This window comes from Gavialis gangeticus, unplaced genomic scaffold (genome assembly GCF_001723915.1).
Source record: "Gavialis gangeticus isolate Ggan-Ray unplaced genomic scaffold, GavGan_comp1, whole genome shotgun sequence".
NCBI classification, from domain to species: Eukaryota; Metazoa; Chordata; order Crocodylia; family Gavialidae; genus Gavialis; species Gavialis gangeticus.
The window spans coordinates 29129294-29152114 of NW_017728995.1; the positions used below are offsets into that span (position 1 = coordinate 29129294).

Sequence of the window (22821 nt, forward strand, 5' to 3'; positions counted from 1 at the left end):
CCCCCGGGCGGCCGAGGGCAAAGCCAGGGCACCCGCTGCAGACCCTGGGCTGGGCTGGGCTGGGCTGGGCAGAGCAGCCCCCAGTCCCTGCCCCCAGCCTCAGCACCTGCCCCCAGCCCCTTGCCCCAGCCCCTGCACCTACCTCCAGCCTCAGCCCCTTGCTCAAGCACCTACCCCCAGCCCTTGCCCCCAGCCCCAGCGCACCGGTGACGTAGGCGAACACCTCCCCGTCCAGCTCGGGGAACTCGCTGCGCAGGATGTCGGCGCACGAGGCCATGGCCCGGCCCGGCCCGGCCCCGTTCCGCTCCGCCGGGCCACGGAGTCCCGGAAAGGGCAGCGTGCGCTAGAGCTGCCGGGAAGGCGGGTCAGCCACGCGCGCGGGCTGCTGGGAAACCGAGTCCGGACCCCGGGGACGGGGGAGCGCAAGGGCTGCTGGGACGTGGAGTCCGCGAGGCGCGGGGCATGCCGGGAATGTGGGCCGCCGCGGCGAGGCTTCCCGCCTTGTGCGGGGGGCGCATGCGCAGTGCTGCCCCAGTGCGGGCGTCCACCTCGTTTCTGTCGTGGGGGGGCAGCCCCGGGCCTGCAGCCAGACACATCCCCGACGCCTCCGGGGCAGCGTCGGGCGTGGGCGGATCTAGGACTTTGTGAGGGGGAGGTGCAGGATCGCGTGTGACACCGTCTCTCGTTTTCTCCGGTTACAAATAACCAGCAGCTTTGCTCCTCGGCCCGGACCATTCAGTTGAAGATCGAAGCCAGAAGAAGCAGAGCTTCAGTGGAAGTTCGCAGGAAGACCATGTCGGCCTGGCCAGTGCAGTCTCCTAGGGTTCAGGACTTGGACCGACGCATCTTCATCGAGGACCTGGATGCGGGGGTGAAAAGCAAACTGGCAAAGCTCACCGATGGCACTAAGCTGTGAGGAAGCGTGGCCACGCGTCAAGGGAGGCTGAGGATCCAGGCGGCCCTCAACATTAGTTGGAAGCAGATGCTGTTCAGCACTGAGAAGTGTCAAGTGCTCCATCTGGAGAGGAAAAATCTGTGACAAACTTACGGGCTCGGTGGCGCTACACTAGCAAGCACCATGTCTGAAAGGGACCTGGGGTCATAATTGACCATAAAATGAATATGAGCCACCGGTTTGATGCTGCGGTTAGCAGAGCAAGCACTACGCTGGCCTGCATCAACCGGTGCAGCTCAACCAAAACTAAGGAAGTTTTTCTCCCGCTCTACTTGGCCTTGATGAGGCCGCGGCCGGAGGACTGCGGCCGGTTCTGGGCGCCACTTCAAGAAGGATGTGGAGAAGCTTGAGGGAGTCTAGAGGAGAGCCACGCGTATGATTAGAGGCCTGAAGAGCAAGCCCTATGAGGAAAGGCTGACAGATATGGGACTGTTCAGTCTAGAAAAGAGAAGACTTCGGGGGGATTTGGTGGCAGCTTACAAATATATCGCAGTGAGCATCAGGGGCTAGGTGAACAACTATTCACCAGAGCACCCCAGGGGAAGACCAGGAGCAATGGATATAAACTAGAAGGAGGTTTCAGACTGGATATAAGGAAAAACTTCTTCATGATTCGTGTGCCCAGACTCTGGAATAGACTCCCAGCGGGGAGGTGCAGGCACCTACCCTGGAGATCTTCAGTAGGAGACTGGACACACACCTTGCTGGGCACCCCAGCTGTCTTTCCTACCCAGAGCAGGGGGACTGGACCCAAGGATCTCAAGGTCCTTTCCAGCCCCTAACCTTGTGTGAATCTTTGGAGTGAGTTAAAAACAAGCTGCAGGGCTGTGAAATAGGAGCTGCTGCTACCAGGAACAGCAAACAGGCTGCAGAACAAGGGACAGCTTGACAGGTGGAGCAGCAAGATAATGAAAAAGAAGAGGGTTGTTAACACCTGTAGAGTGAAGAGTTTAGGAGGGATCAGTTCGAGGGCAACAAGCTATGAAGTCAAATGACTCACTCAGCCGGGCCCGACTAGAAACGCTGCCACGGCTGCTAGACAGTTGGTTTAAAACTTTGGATGGAGCAGGAATCAATGCAGGGTGCAAGTGCACCCCCTGGAACCACCCCTGGGCCGCCAGGCTTGCTGGCCGGCCAGGAAAGCCCGAGGAGGTGGGCATAAAGCCATGGCCCCAGAGTGCCACCAGGGCAGGGCAGGCTGAGGCTGTCTTTCTGTTTCTAAACCCCATCTTCCCCAGGATCAGGTGACAGTGATGGCTGTCTCCCTCAATGCAAAGCTGCCCCTGTATGAAGAAATAAAAACTGTAGCGGGAAGACTGGAAACCTCTCTCAGCTACTGCTTTACATTGTTCATGCTGGTTCGTCCTTGCACCTAGCTCTGCCTTTAAAAGGCCCGTGGGCTACTTGGACCTGCTGTCCACGGGCACTAGGCTTTCAAAACAGCAGATTTTGGCCCAGGAGCTCCTTCCAATGCAGTGTCTTTAGCAGCAATGATTTGAACTATCCCAGTTCATTGCATCCTGTACCCCTCACCATAGGATCGAGTACCTAAGAGCAGTTCCAGCGTGACTCATACCAGAGAGCGTGGGCTTCAAAGGGGGGCTGAGGAGCCCACTAGAATTTGGGAGAAAGCACTTTTAAAATGCCACATCTGTCCCCTGCTCAGCAGGATGGTGGGAGAGAGGAGCACTTCTGCCCAGCAAGGCAGCAGCAGTCACCACCAGCTACAGCCCACAGGTGACAAAGCCCCAACTGGGCACCAGAGGGGGCTGGTGAACAGCAGAGAAACCATCCAAAGTCTGTGGCCGCCAGTCCCAAAGCAGCCTCTGGCAGGCAGAGTCCCCCGCCTCCTGTTTGCAGTCACTGGGGGTCATTCCAGGAAACACCCCCACCACTCGCACACACATACACATGCACGCACGCACTTTGCCGTGTAAGCTGCCCTTGCAAAAGCAAAGATTTTGCCACTAACTGCAGTCAGCCTAGCAGTCACTGGGAGCGCCAGGATCACTGCTTACAAAGGGCAGCACAGTTCCAGGAAGGAGGGCAGAGGAACACCGCTGGGGTTTGCATCTGGGTTTTAATTCAGTGCCCGGTTTGCCAGGGCTACAGCATGAAAGATCCAGGGTGGAAGCAGGGAGCTGAGGGGCAGGGGAAGAGGGGACACGAAAGAGCTCACTGCTACCTTCTTGCTGCAGGAGGGACCCCCTGGATAACACATGTGAGTGAAGAGAGAGGAGCATCCCACCCTCTCCCAGCAGATAGGCAGGAAATTGCTGTCCCAGGGCCAGGAATAGCAAGCACCGTGACTCCTGCTGGGCCCAGGTGAGGAGGAGTCCTGGGGGGGTTGGGGTCCTCTGCCATTCAGACAGCCGTGGTGCGAGTGCAAGAGGAGGAGGAGAGGTGGGACAGGCCCCTTTGCAGTGGGAGACCCCTGCCAGGAGCCGGGGGGCACACAGCTAGGATCACACACGTCTCACTGACCTGTGGACTGGGCTTGTGTGCTCCCTTGCACATCCCCGTGGGGCCCGCGTGGCTGGGTTGGAGAATGGGTGCTGGCCTTGAGCTTGATCTGCCAGGAATTCGCACAGAGGATCTTGCCAGCGCGGTGGACCAGGCATGTGTACTGCCCCTTGCTGAGCTCAGTGGCAAGAACATGCAGCCCCTGGTGCAGCAGCAGCTCCAAGCCGGGCACGGAGCAGGAAAGGAGCTCCCCATCTTTGTACCACCTGTGGAGAAAGGGGGCAGTGGTGAGAAGTCCAGCATAGCTGCTCTCAGCCAGCTACGGCTGCCAGCATCCCTGCGCAGGTGCGAGCACCTTCTCTGTGCCAGCCTCCTCCAGACACTGCTGAGCGCTCACCTCGCTGCCTGCTGGCCTGCTGCTCAGGGAGGGGCGCGCAGTTGATGCAGCAGTAAAGATGCAGGGACTGATTTTATTCAGGCTTGATCAGAACCAAGGCCCCCGGCACCCGCTGCCATACAAGACATCCCAGCTCAGCTGCCAGGGCCCCCATCTGCTCTGCGTCTGGAAGCAGCCGCCCTCCCCCCTCCCTCCACAGCTCCAGGAGCAGCTCCCTGCCCCGTGGAAGAGGTCTGCTTGCAGAGGCCAAGGGTCGGGCTGGGGCTTAGGCAGCTCAGGGTCAGGGTTGGTAGCTGCTGCCCGGACCCGAGTGACTGCGGGAAGGGTGCAGCCCAGCCTCTCCCCTGCTGCATCTCACCTGACGTGCAGGTGCGGCCTGGAGGAGTTCAGCCCACAGTGGAAGGTGATGACTCTGCCTTTGGAGATGTACCTGGCGTGGGGATGCCAGGCTGGGGGAGTTGGGGGGGCAGCAGGGGCCTCTGGAAGACAGAGAGACACACAGAGCAGTGACACCAGCATCTCTGGGGCCTTGCACCCATCCCCTGCAAGCCCTCTGTCCCCACGGGAAGTTCTCTGCAGGCCTGGCAGGGGCAGCATCAGCGGGACATGAGGGGGTGCCAGGAGGACTTTGCCCTGGGGGGGCTGGGCAGGGCAACAACCCCCAGCTGGGGGCTCTGCAAGGAGCTGGCTGCCATGGGCCGTGCCACTGCGGGGTGAGGGCACCTCACCGAAGCAGGAGTTGCAGATCTTCGGGCAGTGCCTCTTCACGAAGGCTGGCCGGCACATGCAGAACCCCAGGTGGGCCCAGACCTCGCACCGCTGCGTCTCATCCATGCAGCCTGCGGGGTTGCAGAAGGGGTTGGCCAGTGCCCGTGCGAGGCCTGGCAGGCAGCGCCTGGGGGAAGTCACCTTCTGCCCCCCAGGACCACGGCTGCTGGGGGCTAGCCCACAGCATGGGGCAGCAAGGGATCCCCTTGGCACTCCCCACTTCCAGCAGCGTCGGGGCAGAGCTGCCCAAGACACGGCTCCCATCCCATCCCCAGCACGTGCTTCACCCCTTTCCCCTGGGCAGCCTTTGTTTGCCTCCCCCCGACCCAGCCCTGACATGCTCACTGGTGCTGGGCCAGGCACACCGCTAAGGAGCAGAGCCAGGCCCATGCTCTTCCAGCCAGGGTAACATCACAGCAGCACTGGGTCCCTGGCATGTGGCTGGATGCAAGGAGCCTCTAGAGGTGAGTGGTCCCCTCTCCCGATGCCAAACAGCCCGTGTGGTCACTCCTGTGCTTCCCCTGTACCGTACAGTCGCTGCACGGCCCAGACGTCATCCTGGCTGATGCGCCTTGTCCGGCTGTAGGTGGCATTTGGGTACATGAGGGCACAGACGTCTCGGGAATGCCACAGGCCCAGGGCATGGCCAATCTCGTGAGCAGCCACCTGGACTAGGTCATTCATCCAGACCCCTGCCAAGCACAGGCATGCCAGGGAGCAGGGCACCCTCCTGTACTGGGGGTCCTTTCATCCACCTCCGGGCATCTGGGGGCATGACTCCCTCCCCCCATGCGCACACAGTCCCTCTGCCCACACCTCTCCCGCTACTGGGGAGATGGGTTTGGCCCTGGGCATTCACCCTGCAGCCCAGTGGGATGTGGGAGACTGACGTACATGGAACATGCTCCAACATAGCCCCCTGCCCTTGCCAGGCAGCTGCTGAGGCCTGGAGAGGGGCAGAATGGGCCCACGGGGGCACTGGCAGCAGCATGAAGATGACAACCAGTGCGTCAGCAGGGCTGGGGCAATGCACGTAAATGGGTCCACCTGCATGGCTGCTATACAAAGGATGCCCATGTACGTCCCATGCAGGGCACCATCCCACGAGCATGGAGGCCTCGACTGCAGGGGGAGCCAGGTGATGCACTTGCACCCTCCATGCCAAGGGCAGGTGCAGTCACTGCCCAGTCGTAGTCGGAGCCGTGGGGTAGGAGCGCGGGGGCTGCATTTTCACCCCTCGCAGTCTGCATGTGGCTTGCAGGCTACCAGTTGGACGGCCTCGCACTACAGCAGTGGGGGCCAAGCTTTTTAGGCAGGCAGGCAGGTCACAAGGTAAGCCCCACATCCTGCCCCAGTGCCACACCAGTCTCTTTCCCCTGCCTGCTCTGCTTTCTGCTCCCTGCCCCTACATGGGAGCAGCAGCCCTGCTGGGGAACCAAGGGCTGAAGGGGAAGGCAGGCAGGTGTTGTCCCTCTGGCAGGGTGCAGAGGGGGTCCAAGAGCTGAGCCCTTGCTGGTGCCTGGCCACCCCGGGGTCCCACCTACCTTGTTTCCAGCTGAAGCGCAAGTGGCCCAGGATCCAGAACTCATGGTTGTCGAAGTGGATCTCCCCGCAGGGCGGCAGGAAAGCATGGGCCAGCTCCCCATTCAGCCCGTCGAAGCAGCGGTGAGGACCAGCAGTCCGTGTGGTTGAAGGTGTAGAAGCCTGCCCGAGCAACCAGAGGGATGCGAGCTGTGATGGCGTCACGAGGCCGGCAGGGCACAGCCCCCAGATCTAGTCTGCTGGGCTGGGGCACCCTGCTCCCAGGGGCACTGAGCTCAGGGCTTGTGCCAGAAGCAGGGCAGGGCAGGGCAGGGCCCCAGCTCACCGAGGCAGGCATCCAGTCTGTGAAAGCCCATCATCTGTGTCCAGAGAGCTTGAGATGCTGCTGGATGCTCTGCTGAGGCTCAGCCTGGTCCTGGCGAAGGAGCTTGAAGCCCCCATGCTCCTTATCCTGCTGCAGGGTGGGCATGGTATCACAGCGCTTGAGGTCAGTCCCCCACCAATGGGTGGGAGACAGGCTCAGGGCAGAAGGGCGTGGGATGGCCAGGGCAGCCCAGTCCCCTCGCAGCGCACAGGCCGTCCCTACTGATGGTGGTGTCGGCTGGCTGCGCGGGGGGCAGGCGCCGGAAGCGGAGGGGCGAGACATCGCTCCACGTGCGGAAGGCGGCAGCGATGGCTCTCTCCGTGTCACCCCTGTTCAGTGTGCTGGGGAAGCGCACGATCCTGCGGGCCAGGGATGCAGGGGGCATCAGCCAGCACCATCGCCTCTCCCACCTCCTGCCACTGCTCTTGCAGCTGCAGGGGCAGCTCCTGGGCTCTGCCAGCTGTCCAGGCCGGGGTCCCAGCTGCCCTGGCCATACCAGCAGCTCTCACACGGCTGCAAGCCCTGACCATCTCCCTTGATCTCAGCACCCAGCCCCTGGTGCCCACCGAAAGGCAGCAGCTGCCCCCGGGGCTCCATTTTCCATCTCTACCCGCCTATCCCCATGGGGCAGGGACTTGCTGTGGGTCGCATTGCTTGGTGTTAGGGGTCAGGGAGGCACCGATGCTCCCACCCAGCTGGCGCTGGGCGATGGCAGGGCCCGCTCCCTGCACGGTGCTGGGCCCTGGTCTGGAGCTCTGTGCTCAGGGCATCCGCATGGCCGTCACCATGCTGAGCCCAGGACCTCAGGGAACAAGTCACCCCCCCAGAGACAGGCTGGGGTGGAGGGATCAGGAGCCTGGGCTGGGCTGGGCTGCGCAGGGTGCCTGGGAGACCCAGCAGGGCCGTGGGGCAGCGGTGCAGGGATGCTGTAGAGGAGAGCAAGTAGGGCCAGAGGGAGGGGGTCTGCCCCAGCTGCAGGCACTGGCCCAGGCTGCCCTGGGAGTGCAGGGCCCCCACGCACTCACCGATAGGTCAAGTTAACATGGTCCCACTTGTGGCCCAGTGGGTTGATGGCGTACTGCCTCCTCCTGGCCACATCCCCGACACCTCCGTGGGCTGCAGTGGGGCCTGAAGCAGGCGCTGCGCCAGCCTACAGGCAAAGGAGCTGCTGAGTGCTGCCCTGCACCTCTGCCACCCCCAGCCTACACCCAGGGCCCCCTGCACCACATGGCCCAAAGCTGTAGCCTGCCCACCCCCAGGGGCACCACCAGCAAGGGCTGCTCCATGGCACGGCCTTGAGGTGTAGCCCCCGAACTCCCACCAGCTCAGGCAGGCAGCACTCTGGCTGGAAGTCTAAGTGCACCCCATTCAGCGCAGGGGTCCCTGCCCCAGCCCTTCACCTCCTAGGTTTCCCCTTTCCCAAGCAAGGGGGCAAGCCCATGGGGTCCCCTAGGAGCGAGAGGACCTCAGGGGCAGGGGCACACAGTCTCCATTCACCCCTGCAGCCCAGCCGGATGTTTGCAGGATCCACAGAGCAGCTGGCAGCAGGAGAAGGAGGGAGAGCAGAGCAACTGCTGCCCCCAGGCCCCCACTCCACAGCTGGCTGGGGACAGGAGGTCCCAGGGACATGGCCTGGCTCAGCTCTGCCCTCCCAAGTACAGCTGATCCCTGACAGTCCTGTGCTGGGGGGCCTCCCAGACCTGCCCCATGCGAGCGCACATGTCTGTGTGGAGCGCCAGGCAGCCCCAGCCCTGCTAGATTGGATCCATCTGTGTGGGATAGGAAGCCGCGCTCTGCTCCGCTCTCAGCTCCTCACCCACACCCCGGCCCCTTCCTGGCGGTGCAGGGTGCGAACATCTCACCTCACAGGACTGGGCACTGACACCCACCAGCCCCCACTCTCCACTGGGGGTCCTGGATCTGGCCTCTGAATCTTTCACTGAGCCCCACGTCACCTCCTGCCTTCCTACTCCATGGGAATAGCCAGAAGCCCCTGGCTCCGAGGGAGGAGGGTCCTGGCCAGGGCCAGGGCTGTGGGCCTGCAAGTGGGAACTCTGTCCCCCAAGGAGGCCAGGGCTGGATACCCTCCCAGCCCCAGTCCTGTAGCCCTGCTGCCCCAAGGGCCAGGGCTCAGGGGGCTGCTGGGTTCCCCTAGAAACAGGCTGAGCTAATCTCACTGCCAAGCACAGGGGAGGGCTGAGGCTAGCCTTGCCAGAAACGCAGCGGAAAGGGGGCAAAAACGTTTCCCCTTGGAAAGCCACCATGGCTGGGAGGATTGTCCATGGGCAGGGAACAGAGGGGAGGTGGCGTTGCCCTGCTGCCACAGGCCCAGACAGTGTGGGGCCAAGCACAGCACAAGAGCAGTTTGCTCTGGCTGCAGACACCCAAGTGCTACTTTCCACCAGGCACACGTGCTCCCCTCCTGGCAGAGAATAAAGGCCCTTGTGTGTTTCCTGCCCGGGCTCTGGTGCAGGGCGCAGCAAACAATAACCCAATTTTCTAGCCCGTTAGAACACCGGCTCCCGCAAGACACAACGCTGTTGCCGAGGCGGGGCGGCTGGCACAGCCCACCAGGATCCCATTTCAGCACATGGCTTTGTGATGTAGAAGCAGGCTCCCCTCCTTTGTTCTGCATGACAGCCCTGTGTCAGGGGTGAGGGGGAAAACCTTGGAGCCACGTGTTATTTGCACCCTCCTTTCCCAGCCTCCCTCTGCCTGGCTGGGCTCTGTGCCTGATGCAGGGAGCAACATGCAGACATCCCTTCCTGCTGGGGGGTGTGCAGGATGCCTTGCCTCGCTGCTGGGCCTGCTGCACCCTGTGCACTGTCCCAGAGCCTGGGGGCACCCAGCTGTGAGTACTCACATAGCACCACAGCTTACCCATCATAGGTGGGGGGCACTGGGCTCAGACCTCACTTCAGCTACTCCCCCCAGAGACAAAGGGGGGCTGGTAACAACCCTGCCCTTGCAGAGCACCTAGTTAGCAAGTAGGGCTGACATGCGGCTACTACATTTCAGGAGCTTCCAGACAGAAGTGGGGCTCACACAGGCTAGACAGAGCAGTGCAGGGGCAAGGAGCCATCCAGGACACAAGCTCCAGTGCTTGGCAAAAGCAAGGCTATACCATGAGCTCCTATTACACCGGCACCCACTGCTGCAGGGGTGAGCAGAGGTGCTTGCCTGAGCCTGCAGTGGGACAGCCAGCTCCTGTCACAACCGCAGTCCATGGAGAACTTCACCCATGCCCGCCTCTGGGAACATATGTCAGCCTCACCTTTCACTGGAGCAGAGGCACCCAGACCCAGATCCAAGTCCACACAACCGGGGGTCTGTGCCTCTGGTCCTGGGCTAGGGGAAGCCACGAAGTCCCAGAGAAGTTGCCTACAGGCACCAGGGCAGAGACCAGTATCTTGTGGCAGGGCTCCCTGCTGCAGCCAAGTCAGGGAAGCCAGCGGCCAAGTGAGCAGTGCTGCAGCCAGAAGAGCTGCTCTTGCCCCTTCCACTTCACGCACCAGCTTCTCTCCCTTGGTGACTGGAAGACCCCAGCCCCAGCTCCTCCACAGCCCAGGGACAGCAGCACAGGCAGCCATATCCATTCTACATACTTTATTAGGTCTAGAACCGGACAAAATCACAAACTGTATGAAATGGAGACCACACTATCAGAAGCAGAGGATTGTGGGTAGCAGCAGCATTCCTATGGGCCCAGAAGCATCAGTAGAAGTGTGGAGAGTGGCGGCTGGGGCAGGGGCTCGGGCTCTTACTGGCCATTTCCATTGCAGGCTGGAGGACGGACCCCGTCATTCCCATCCCGGAGAGTTAGGCTGCCCCGCACCCTGGTGCCATGCAGTGATGGGACAACTTCTGGCTCCAGCAAGCCAGCAGGTGAGGGACATGGAGGGGTGGAAGAGTGTTCCAAAAGGACCTGGCCTGGGCTTTGAAATGCTGCGCCACCCACATACACACCAGCAAGGGGGCAAACCCTCATGCTGTTTGGTCACAAACCTCCCCGCGGCAGGACTCGCTACTGAAGACTTTGCAAGAAACAAAAGGTGGCCAGGCCCAAAAGCCCAGCACCCCCTTTGGCGTCTCAGAGCATATAGCAACACCTACCACAACAGCAATAGCTAGTACAGAGCCAGGTTAGCGTCAACTCAGATTTGTCCAGTCTATGGTTTTTCAGGCCTATTCTACGAGTACATATGCACAACAATTTCAAAAATACTAGGATATGATGCCAGTAGTGAGACACCAACAGAAGGAGTTTAATGGTGGACGCTCCCTAGAAAGATCACGAGGGACGTGGTTAGACTAGCCCTTCCCTGCCCTGGGACAGAAAGCAGGAGGTTGACGATGCTCCTGTCCATGGCTGGGTTCTGAACTTCGGCTGTGACAGGTCACAGGCGGATCAGTCCGTTCCCAAGAGCCACGGGCATCTGTCAATCCATGTGCAGAGGGGGCCAGACGGATGTTCTCTGAACGTACTTGGAGACCGAGGAGACTGGGGGGTTGGCTGGGGAGAGAGGGAGCCCGCCAGCCTCTCGGGGCTAGCATCTGGTCTCGTAGATCCCACTCCTGCCAATGTACCTCACCCATTTTATCACATCGTGGTCACTGTAGTTCAGCTTTGGCTCAAAGACTTTCAGGTAACGCACCTTCAGCCCAGAGGGTGCGAACGGGACCTGTGCAAAAGAACAAACGACAAAGGTTGAGCCGGGCTGACAGGAGCTGCAGGAACATGGACCAGGAGAACCACTGCTCAGGCCCACATCCAAGTAAGAGGGCAATGGGTATTGGGGAAGAGCTCTGCCCTCTATCAGAGAACAACACTGGAGGCGGCTTCAATCCTTACCCATGCCTGGGTCTCCCTAGACGTCTGAGCTGCACAAGAGCTCCCGGGGCAAAGGCAGTGACACAGTGCCCTTCAGGCCAGACCTGGCTCCTGCATGTGTGGAGTCACCTACCTCAAAGTTCATGGAGATGGGCGGCCGAGCCCATTTCTTCTTGTCATTGGTGGGCAGTAGCTCTATCTCCGCACTGATCTGGGATTCCTTCATTCCAGCCATGCGCTTAATCCTAGTGGAGAGAGCCAGATGAGTCAGAGCCTAGGTGGCACCTCTTCCCCTCCTCCCCCTATGCTCAGGGCAGAGCAGAGCAGAGCCGCTAGCACCGATTTGTGCCCTGCTGTGGACTTGGGGCCCAAGTTCACTCACTTCCAGACAATGGCGTTCTCACTGGCCTTGTACTTGGCCTTCCCCTTCATGCAGATGACCTGCACTCCACTGGTGTTGAGTGGAGTTGGGATCCGGACCTGGAAGAAGGAGCAGTTGGGCAGGCCCAGTCTGGTCAGCGCATGCAGCTGTGCGTGAGGCTCCAATCAGTTTGCCCAGGTGCTGTAGCATTGGTCCTTGCCTTGGTCCTCCCTACAGCCTCCATTTCAGGGCCCTGTCCACTACTGGTTAGTGTGGACTAAATACCAAATGCCACTCCAGGTGTTCTGGAGTAGGTCTCTACCTAGTAGGGAGTGGAGGCTTCAGAGCCTGGGGAGATGCACAAACTGGCCATCTGTGCATCTCCCCAGGGACTGGGGAGAACTGGGGTTAAGGGAGCCAGGCCAGGAGTGGCCAGAAGCCTCTCCCTTCAGCTCAGGCAGGCAGCTGTGCTTCAGGAAGCGAGGCCACACTGGTTGGCAGGCCCCCCTGGAGCAAGGGTGCGCCCACTGCAGTAGGTCTCAAGGGACCAGACTGCATAGGAACAAAAGACCTGTCAAGGGTCCTGTCAACAGCAGTCTGGCACAGAAAGTTCTATACTGCAACCCAGACCAAGAGCAGTGGCATATCCAGTAGTGATGTGCATGTTGCATCACTCTTTGCCGCTTGCCTGAGGCAGCATCAGGCAAATGCAAGACCCCGAAGAGCTCAAAACTCTGGAATGCTCTGAGAGCAGCCTCTGCGCAGGAAACTGAAAGACAGCATGTGGGGCTGGCTCAGGGCCTGGGAGAAGGAATGGAGCCATCTACAGAGCTGGGCTGGTGCCCCTCATTCTGTGGCTCTGGCAGTTTTGCCAGACCTAGTGATGCTTCCTTCTGGTCTCAGCCTGAAGTCAAAGACACTAGGGCCTTGCTAAGCCTCCTGCTGCGCTCTTCTGGGGTCGTTCATCTCTTACCTCTATCTTCTGGGCAAGCAGGGAGGGCTTGAAGTTGGATTTGATCACCACCTTCACTTCCAGCTTGGTGCGGCCCACCTCCCGCACCAGGGGGATCACACGGAAGGGGAGGATGATGTCTTTAGTGGTTCGGTATCTGCGCAGACACAAGAGTGACAGGTCACTAGAGCCTGCCATGGAGGATGCTCCAGGGGCATCAAATAGCTGCTGCCCTTCCAAAGCCAAGTTGGGAGGCCATCCATGGCTGATAGGAGAGCAGTCATAGAGAAGTTTAAATGAATCATGTGGAAGAGGGGAAGCAGAGGCCACGGTCAAGAACAGCTCTGGGAGCCTGGATTCCCAGCTCCTCTACAGATTGATGGTAGGGCTTGGTTCTCAAGAACTACACCCTCTGGGCACGGCTGGGTAGTGGATGAAGGGGCCCTGGGCTTCAGGGCAGAACGGTGGTACCACCATACTGCCAGGAAGGTTTGCAAGGCTCCAGTTTTAGCTGGTGGAGAACACAACTTGGACAGGATGAGGTACAAGGGCAGAATATCCTGTTGAGGGCTCCAGGTACTCTAGTTAGCAGGAGACTAACAGCACCATAGGAGCCCTCAGCTGGCATGTAGGCCAACAGCACCTCTGCTTGCTCCTGGCATCCCTACCTCATTAGTTCAAATTCTCCATCGGGTGGGATGAAGCTGATGCTCCTCTCCGAATCGAATTTGCTGAGCCGCACGCACTGGTGGAAAGTGCAGTCATCAATGGCAATGGACTGTTTGCCACTGAAACACAAGACAAAGTATCAGCTGCAGCCCCGGGAGTATCAGGGTGCACATGGAGTCTGCCCAGGCTGCGGTTCAGGGTGAGACTAGTCTACAAGAGCGTTCTGCCATCACAGCTGTGTCCAGGAAGTGAGAAAGCAGCAAAGAGATTCAGGGGACCTGGGCCTGCTAGTTCAGACTGGTTCCCCCGTCTCAAGCTGCCAAGATCAGACTTTAGGACACTTGCCCAAGATCTCTAGTTTTCAGCTGTACCCTCAATCCAGGCTGGCCCCACAGCACCCAAGTCTGCCCTGCCAGCCATGCCCCAAGCAGGCTTCCTGCAGCACAGTCTGAAGAGAGATGCCCCCTTCCTGCATCCAGCAGTGTCCCAGTCCAATGGCCAAGGATACCCTTGTGGCATCTTCCTGATCAGAGGCTTCCTCATGGGAGACATGGAGTAGCACAGCTCAGGTTTCCATGTACCTCCAGACCTCATAACTGAGGCAGTCAGCACAGCATGTTTGGTGTGTGAAGAACACAGCTGCCCTGCCACAGACAGTGATATTCTGGTGTTCTACCTCTAGGAGCCACCTGCACTGCTCATGGACTAAAGGGGACCACAGCTCAGTGCAGTGCACCTGAACAGGGGCTAACATGGACTGGACCAGCTGCCCTTGTTACAGCCTAGAGGTAGGCAGCACTCATTTGGCCAGCTGCTTGGAGGGAAGGGGTAAGGGATACCGTGATACAGGGGGGAAATCAGAGCAGAGAGGCAAGTACTTTGGGAAAATAAGACAACTGTGTTAGTGTCCATGTTTCACAAGTGCAAGCTGACTGTCCATTTCTGCAAGCAGTGACTGCCTGTCTTGGGATTCGGTGAATGCAAGGCTAGACAAGCCCAGTCAGCTGCTGCTTTCCTGTGCAGGCCCTGGGCACTGCCAGCTGTACATGGGCCTCTGCTTACTGCTGCCTCAAAAGAGCAAGTCCACTTCCTTTCTAGTCTGTCAGAGGAGAGACACTGTGGGACCTGGTGCCCTCCCACACCCATGGGAGGACAGTATTCATGGACTAGGCCATTCACCAGAGTAGGCTACACTCCAACAGAGCAACAGGGAAGCCCTGTGGTAAGAATGGAGACAGAAGACAAAACTTCTCCAGAGTGGTTCACTGCAATTTGTTAAGGTCAAGACCTGAGGCAATGCACATCTTTGTTCCTGCTCACCAGTAACCACAGCTAGTGACAGCTCCAGTTCTTGCCCCCCAAGACTGTACAGCCACAGGAAGTTGAACAGTCTACCCCCCCACTCCTGCTTCCATGCCAGAGATAGCCTTTCCAAATAGGGATGCTGTGAGGGTTTCTACCAGCAAGCCTACAGAACCCAACTTGCAGAAAGCCTGGAGCAAGGTACCCGCTACTGGCTACCTACAGCCAGAGAAGGTTTTCTCCATGTCCCAACCCCAGCAGGAAGCCTGCCCAGCCATGTTATTTCCCCATAGCAGCAACCCTCCACCAAGGCTTTGTCCATCTTTCTATCTACAGCCAGCTAGACTGGAAGTACTGGGTAAAGAGCAACAGTTCAAAACCAAACGAAGAACTAGCATTTAGAGACAGGCAAGTAGCAGCTCAGTCACAGGAACCATTGTGGGAAGTGTCCAAAGTCTGCGTCACATGCACAAGTCACGCAAAGCAAGAGACAGGAAAGGGAGGAGTGCGCACACAGCAGAAGCAGATTATCTACCTGCCCAATTCACTGGGGTCAGCAGAAAACAAAAGAAACACAATCAGTAATGTGTTAGTGGGAAGGAGACTCACTGCTGTAGCCAGCTACTGCCTGCTTCAGCGCTCTAGTCCCAAGCGGAAAGGCTGGAAAGAGCACAAACTTGTCTACAGCAGGAGGGCAAGGGAACTGACTGAGGGTACAACATGAAGGGTAAAGCTAACAAGGCTCCTGGGATGGGTAGGGTAAGTCTCCATTTGCATACCTGGTGCAGGGACAAGTGCACTGAACTGGTCATTCTAGCCGAGGCTCAAGGGCCAGCAAATCTGGCTGGTCCAAGTTGGTTACAGAGAGAGACTGCGCTGTACATCTGTCCTCTATTACCTCTTCAGGATCAGCAGCAGCATATCCCAAACATGGGAACACCTCCCCGTGCACAGGCCGGAGCCACTGAGCATGGAGTGAATGAAGTACTAGTCACCCAACTCAAGGCTCCCCCATGAATATGGTACAGGCATGACGGATCCAAAGGACCCCAGTCTAATCCAGCCTCTTGTAGGGAACAGCACCAAAACTTTGGCTGGCTGGCAGCACATCCTACTGCCAGGAGTCCTTTGATGCCTTTTACCCTTTAGGGAGACCAGCAACAGTGCAGCCTCCTCAGGTGAAGGCTGGGGATCATTACTGGAAGCGAAGAAAGAGATCAGCTATTTACAACATCAGAAGGAAGGAACTGCAACCCTTTGAGGGCGTCCCTGGCTCATAAGGGACCCTACTCCAGCCCCTCTTACCTTTTCCCTGTTTCATCTGCAGTCCCTTTGCCCTGTTTCTCAATGACGATCTTGTCATTCATGCCAAACTTACACTCTGGCATTCCGCTCAGATAGCTCTTCATCACCACCCTGCCAGATACATGTGCACTCAAAACCTGCCCTGGGGTGGAGAAGACAAGATCACTGACACCATGCTGGAGGTGTAAGACTCCCCATTAAGAGTCCACACTCCTGTCCCACATGGAGGTTTGGACTCTGGGCTCATCCTTCCTACTTACCCTGCGGTGACATCAAGAGATTCACACTCTCCAGGACATCAAGGAAAAGCTCATTCCGACGATACTTAATCCCCTCGCGTCTCCAGCCAATCTGCCCAGTCACCTGGCTGGTGATCTGAGATTGCTCTTCCTTAGTCTGAAAAGAAGGAGGAAACACCTTGTTAGAAACTTCAGGTTAGGCATCAAGACTGAAGCCAGACCCCCCCAGTCAGTCTGAGGCAGCTGCATCCGGGGCAAACTCGAGAGGTATGACACTGCATTTGCCCTTAGACAGGGATGCTGCCACATGCTTGTTGGGATCCATGAAAAAAAGGGTTCCCCTGTTACTGGCTAGTGACTGACTAGTCACTCCAATAAGCAACCTGGGATGAACCTCCATCTAACTAAAGCAGAAGACCATTAGTCAGGCTGTGGGTTAGTTACAGGCAGATTAGTCCCAGGACTGCTATGTTGAACCATTGTGGCTGGGTTACAGCAAGCTATGGCCCAGGTAGACCAGTGTAATGGGAGGTAGCTGAACACTTTGTTCAGGGCTTCACTGAAAATCTGGCCTGCTGTCTGTGGCTGGTAAAAGCAGGCATGAGTTGGGAACAGAAATTCAGCGTCGAGTTCAACTCCAACAGATGGAGCCCAGTAGCAGTCACACGTGCCTTTAGTCCCACGAAAAGAGAGCCAAGTACTTGCTGGACTGTATAGCAAGTTTTCCTACCTGGTGCTATAAGCAGGTCCAGTCACACGCAGAGGGTAGGAGGAAGCAGACGTATAGCAGCAAGTGTGGCACATGGGGTTAGCAGGCAAGCAGGTCAGTAACAAGAGGGGAGGAAGGAAAAAAGGCAGGTTAGGCTCAGGACTATTTCAGGACAGGAACAAAGCCAGTCGGCTTGTCATCATGTGGAAAAAAAACAGGGATGCGTGATGGGGCTTTCACCATGAATTCAGGCCTTCTAGGGATTCAGACAAAACTTCGCTATCACTGTACCACTCAAGTACGTGGCAGGAGCTCGCAACCTGCTCAGCAGGACAGGCAGAAGGAAGGGAGAACAAGGCTGGCCATCCTGTCCTGCAGAGCCCCTGATGTGCCGGGAGTGCATTCTGTACTGCCACCTCCAGACCTCTGCCGTGACCCGACAAGGAAGGAAGCTGCAGTCACAGGAGGGCACTACTCCTTACAAGGTAGGAAAGCAACTCTTGAAACATGTATACACAGTTAATCTAATCCTAGTCTTCCACCAACATGGCTGTAAGGGCCAAAGGCGAGTACTACTGTAGCATCCCTAGGGGCTGTGGCCGCAAGAGGGCAGCATGGGAGCTCAGTACTGCAGTCAGCTACCTGACTAGCAAGGGGTTTGCTTGCTGGGCTTGTCTGGTGTTAAGCTAGGTCATCATGCTAGTAGTAACACCTTCTTAAAATAAAGAGAGGCAGGCACTCGAGGCACTACCCATACAGGACTTTGCTTCTTCCCAGGTGACATGGCTTACGGTCTCCCACCTCACCAGTAAGCTTCCCCATACATGCATCTTTGTGCCCCTGAACACCTGACAGGCTACTGCTTTTGTCTGGGTGCAGTGACAGGAAGGATTGAGCAGATATGATACCAGGTGCTCCAATTTCAATAGTACAAGTATCAGTTACTCAAGCAAAAGGACACTCCCAGCATGTGCCATTATGAAGTCTGCACAAGTCAACTGAAGAGTGAGCAAAGACTTGTTTCTAATGACCATAATTTTAGTCACTACCACTAGCCAGATGCAGCTACACAAAGCATGGGAGCTCAAATCACTACTTGGCTGGATGCATCTACAAGTTTATTCAGTGAGGCCAGGAACAGTGATTTGAATCCAAACATACCGCACAACAGCAAAAAGATTAGTTAAAACCAGGCGTGATGAGCAGAACAGTAAAAAAGGAAGGAAGCAATGGATGGGGTTAGTGGAGTTTTCCTAGGAAGGAGAGCTGACTCAGCCAGTCTGAGTCCTGACCCCTCTCCCCACATCCACGTGTCAGATTACAGCAGGCACAGGGGACTGGGGGAGGGAGCCCGGAAGAGCAGCTTCCCCACAGCCTTCACATCTGGCCCTGATACTTCCTGCTAAAGCAGGAGTCAGCAGTTTGAGGGAAGATGAGCAGGGCCCAGGGCTGGCACATCTGCTTACCTGCCCAGGCCAGGGATTCAAATGACCCCACAGCTACTGGATTCCTTTTTTTTTTTTTTGGTTTTGTTTTTTTTGTTTGTTTGTTTTTAACCGAGCTACCAGGGAAGCCAAAAGGCTGCAGCTAGAGACCCAAGGCTTTTTCATTCATGGCAAAGGCAGCAACAGGGCAGGCTCCACATCAAGCTTCTGTAGCTCTACAAGTCTCAGCCAAACCAAGGCAAAAGTTAACATTTAGCTATTAAACAAGCTCCTCAACCCCTAGCAAGAGCCTCTGCTGCTCTGCAGAGCAGGTAAGACAATGTTTTAGCTGCAGTTCTCAGCTGCATGCTTCTCCCTATGTTAAGGGGAGAACACACATTGTGAAGCCTTGCTAGGCAGGGCCCTGGGCCTTCTGAGGGACAGCAGCACCCCTGAAGCCCCAGGAAGGTGGAGACCCCTGCCTTCCCTTCCGACACAGGAACACTGAGCAAATGCATTCACACCACTTGGTTCTTCCTCCTCCCCTCCAGGGCCAGATCAGGAACTGCTCAAGGCAGCTGTGAACACCTACATAATCCTGCCTCAAGGAAGACCACTGCCTCCCCCAGGGCTCAGATGAAGCAAATTTTGAATCCAAGGCCAGGTTAGTTCAGTGCCTTAAACCATGCTGTTACACACCTTCCTTCACATCTGAGGAAGCAGGCGGTTCTCTAAAAAAAGGCCTCTAAATGAGTCTGAGATTCCACCCTGCCATGCCTTCTTCCTTTAGGAGGCTCCCTTCCCATTCAGGAGTACTTCCAGTATGTAGAAGACTTAACATTTCATCCTTCTCTTGTCTCCAGTGCTATAAGTTATCAGAACTGCAAGCTCTGCACAGCAGGGACTGCCTGGTGTCTACACAGAGCATCTGGCACAGCAGGTCCTAATTTCATTTGAGGCTTATGTGCTACTCTAGTGGCAGTGCTGAAGGGTGAGGAATTTTGAGTAGGAGGGGAAGGGGCACATATACAGGCTGCAGAACAGATCACCTAAGGAAAGGTTGAAGAGCTCTGTAGCCCAAGACACTGAGATCTGAGCAAGAGCCTCTCCACTCCTGCAGGCTGGAGACAAGATCTACATCTAGCAGAGCTACTTTTACAGTTCTGCTGGTTTCAGGTTTGCCCTCACCTGCCAAGCCATTCAGCTGATGCAAAACAAAGAACTTGAAGCTGCACTGTCTGTCTGTTTCAATTTAGACTGTGGTGTGTCCGAGTGCTATACGAGGCAGGCACAAAGCTTTGTGTAACATGTTTCATATTCCCTTCTCCCCCCCAAGAACTGGTCAACCCTGTATCTTGTGCCAGCCCAGCTCTGGCCCCATGGGCAGTGCATATGGCTTATATCAGCTCTCGTGGGTTCTGCTTGAGAGTTTTTCCACCAAATTCTAGACCAGGAAGAGAGCAGTGCATCCCAGATCCCTTCAGTTACCTGGCTCTTGATGCCTTGCTGAGTGATGAAGGTTTTCAGAGCCCCCGTCTCAGAGTTCTGAGGGTAGCCAAAGTCCAGGATTTCTATACAAGGGTAAAAAATGATCAGCTCAGAAGAACCTCAAGGCAACAGGCACAAGTCACTTCCCACACAGCCAGCTGTACCCATAAGAGTTCCTAGAGAGGAAAGTCTAGTGCATGGATGCCCCATGGAGCCTTGGAGTTCAAGCATCAGGGAACACAGTCAGTCCAGGACTTGCAATGTAGCATTTAGTCAAGAGGAAAGGGGCAGCCTGGTCAGATGAACTGCAGGAGTTATCTAAGGAAGAGAGTCTTCAGGTGTAGAGGAGGTTTCCTCAGTCAGGAAGGGGAAAGCTAGTGCTTATTATGAGGCTGTACACTTTCAAGTACAAATACCAGAGAGACAGACAACCAGGGGACACTGACCAAGGGTTTATCCACAAACATCCAAGGGTTTATCCAACAGCAGAATAATCTATCTTTGCAGCATTTTCTTTAGGTTTTGATTTTCGCATGAAGATGTAATAAAAATCAAAACCTAAAAAAATAACAGCAGAGTAGCAACACCGCAGGGGAGCAACAGCCGTTAGCTACCTTGACAGCATGAGCAAGCTCGGGCCCTCCAGGAGGGAACGAGCCACCCACGGGATCCAGTGGGGACAGGAAACCTGTAATGCGAATACAGAGTGACATTGCGCCTTCACAACTTCTCCCACTCTACTTGCTGGCAGAGGGCAGGCCCTTGGCTCCCACAGTCAGCCAGGGAAAAGAAGCTGCAACCAGTTCTTCCACAGCTGAGGAACCTGCAGAGCTTAACTGAGCACTAGCCTCTAGGCACACTAGGAAATCTCAGCACATCCCAGCCTGCTCCTCCCAAGGATGCCTTGAGGAGAAGCAGCCAGAACTTGGAGTGGAAGAGAGTTACAGACTGCATGTAGTAATGCCAGACTCCTTCAAAGGCAGGTCTTTAGCTCCAGATGGATGCTGTCCTGCCCAACGTAGGACTAGTGAGTGAGTGAGAGAACAGAAAGGTTTCCATATAGCCATTACCTTTTAGCCCAGCTCTGAATTGCACCAACTTGTCAGGGAGTCTCATTGCACCCTGCCCCCCAGCTAGTTAATATAAAAATGGGAAGGCCATTTCAGCATCAAGTTTGCAGCTTGCTGCTATGTTGACTTAGCCAACTCTCCAGCCAAAAGGGGCAGGAGTTACAGCCTTGCTAGAAGGGAAGGCCTGGAGACTCCTCAGATGGGCTGAAATAAAACAAGTCCTACAAAAGACACTAAGAGAAAGAGCAATTGGCCATGCATGAAGGACATCAGTTTTTGATGAAATCCCACAGCAATTTGCTTCATCTTACATAAACACTTTACATCATTCTTGCCAGCAAGGCATGCTGCAGTTATCACAGAAGTAAGATTCCGAGAAGTGGGAGAACTCAACCCTTGAATGCCTGACGTTCCCAAAAAATTTCAAGGCAGTGGCAGCAGCAGTGACCCAATCCCACAGGAATGTCAGACCAGCACCATAACAAAGCTAAGCTAAAGCTAACGGAGCTATGGGAAACCAACTGTGCTTCAGGCAATGGGCCAGAAAGGAATTTCCTCACCATCCAGCAGCTCATAGATCAGGACAAAGTTGTTCTTTATGTTCTCCTCGCTGATCTTGCCGAAGTAGGCAGTCATCACGTCACACATCTTGTAGAGGAACTCAAAGACCATGGCGGCATTGACATTCTGCTTGGTGACAGCGGCCAGCCAGATGTTGGAACGTTTAACATGGAAGAAACTGGTGCGGGCAATGTTGGTGACAGGCGAGCGCACCTGCTGCCGCGCATGGATGACATTGACGCGGAAGGCGTCCACCGCATTCCGCCTAGAGGGGTGTTGGGCAAGAGAAAGCCAGAGTCACACTCCACAGGTAGTGTATAGAGTTGGCTGCATAACATCTGCCTGGCTGCTTGGACAAGATGCCTGGTTAAGCTACAACCACGTGCCCCAATCCCCTTTTCAGGCAGGGTGCCTTTGGACACCAAATAACAGGGGCCTAGAAGTGTTACACTGATGTTAACTTCGCAGTGTACAGGGTGAAGGAGACAGAGGGGCCAACTGGGTCTCTAAGCAGCTCTGGACTATGGCTCAGTGATAAGCTAACGGTGGGAGTTAATTCCCCCCACTAGCTACAAAGAGCCAATGCCCAACTTCACCCCAGTTGGCTGGCTCAGTCAGACACCAAACACCAGGGGAGGCTGTGGCCTAGTTACAAAAGGCAAGTTATCAGATTAAGAGCACCTGCTTCCTACCCCCATATCCAAGCTTTTGCACCTGTGTGCCCCTCCACCCCGCAGTATGTTAAGTATACTCCCATTCCTCCAAAGGAAGGGTCTGTCATTGTCACATCACTGACAAGTCTAGCACATCCTACTGATACATCCTTCCTTTGCCTAAGACTAGTTAGCTAGGAACAGGAGAGAGCTGCTCTTCCCTGGAAGCTTTTGTTCCCAGTTCTGCTTCACCTCCAAACACAGCAAAAGCATGGGTTGGGGAGGCAGTGTTGAGGAAGCAAATCCAAATGGTTTCTATTACCATCTAGCATGTTTTGCTTTTCCTAATCTACACGCCTTGCTTCTGCTTGAAGTGTCGCAGGCCAGAAGGGCCAATGGCTTCAAGATCCAAGAAAAGGTAAAAAAAAGTCCTATAAAAATGCATTTTATTGAATGGCTTAACTGCCCTTATGACCATAGAAAACACATTTTCTGTACATAGTACAAGTCAGGTGTTCTGCAAGCTTCTCCTACACAGCTCCTTAATCCAAATATCTTGTGTTATCTTCTTAATCCTTCATTTTACAACCCACACAGATTTTTCATCCACTATAGACTGAATTAAGCCTCTACTCAAAATGTAGTCATTTCTACAGGAATGGAATTTAAACCCACGTACTCCCAAGGCCAGCCTTGAAACCTTCTGTAACATGGTTTTGCCATCTTGACCAGCAGCTATTGGAATAAAACTCCCCAAATTAAGTCTTT

The 22821-nt window shown here is 56.1% G+C and overlaps 3 protein-coding genes across 4 annotated transcripts in view; all 3 read right to left on the minus strand.

The window, feature by feature from the left end:
• ABCF3 (ATP binding cassette subfamily F member 3) overlaps positions 1-335 on the minus strand; it is a 12862-nt gene extending 12527 nt beyond the window's left edge. The window contains exon 1 of the mRNA XM_019503398.1: positions 205-335. Within this exon, the coding sequence (XP_019358943.1) occupies positions 205-277 (73 nt within the window). The 5' untranslated portion in view covers positions 278-335. The remainder of the gene's footprint in view (positions 1-204) is intronic.
• Positions 336-3022: 2687 nt separating this feature from the next.
• On the minus strand, positions 3023-8210 carry LOC109287830 (matrix metalloproteinase-23-like). The gene is given in 10 exon segments (XM_019503103.1): positions 3023-3684; positions 4174-4294; positions 4544-4654; positions 5111-5275; positions 6128-6252; positions 6254-6287; positions 6712-6848; positions 7515-7639; positions 7987-8180; positions 8183-8210. Coding segments are annotated over 10 exon segments (1293 nt in total). The 3' UTR covers positions 3023-3431.
• Positions 8211-10080: 1870 nt separating this feature from the next.
• The window catches only part of AP2M1 (adaptor related protein complex 2 mu 1 subunit), a 49337-nt gene continuing 36596 nt past the window's right edge, over positions 10081-22821 (minus strand). The window contains exons 3-12 of one of the 2 annotated variants that reach the window (XM_019503399.1): positions 21400-21665; positions 19770-19852; positions 16879-16884; positions 16170-16305; positions 15910-16051; positions 13302-13421; positions 12655-12790; positions 11703-11800; positions 11454-11565; positions 10081-11171 (exon numbers count right to left, since the gene is read on the minus strand). In XM_019503399.1, the coding sequence (XP_019358944.1) occupies positions 11037-11171; positions 11454-11565; positions 11703-11800; positions 12655-12790; positions 13302-13421; positions 15910-16051; positions 16170-16305; positions 16879-16884; positions 19770-19852; positions 21400-21665 (1234 nt within the window). In that variant the 3' untranslated portion in view covers positions 10081-11036. The remainder of the gene's footprint in view (positions 11172-11453; positions 11566-11702; positions 11801-12654; positions 12791-13301; positions 13422-15909; positions 16052-16169; positions 16306-16878; positions 16885-19769; positions 19853-21399; positions 21666-22821) is intronic. The other variant, XM_019503400.1, reaches the window with a different exon arrangement.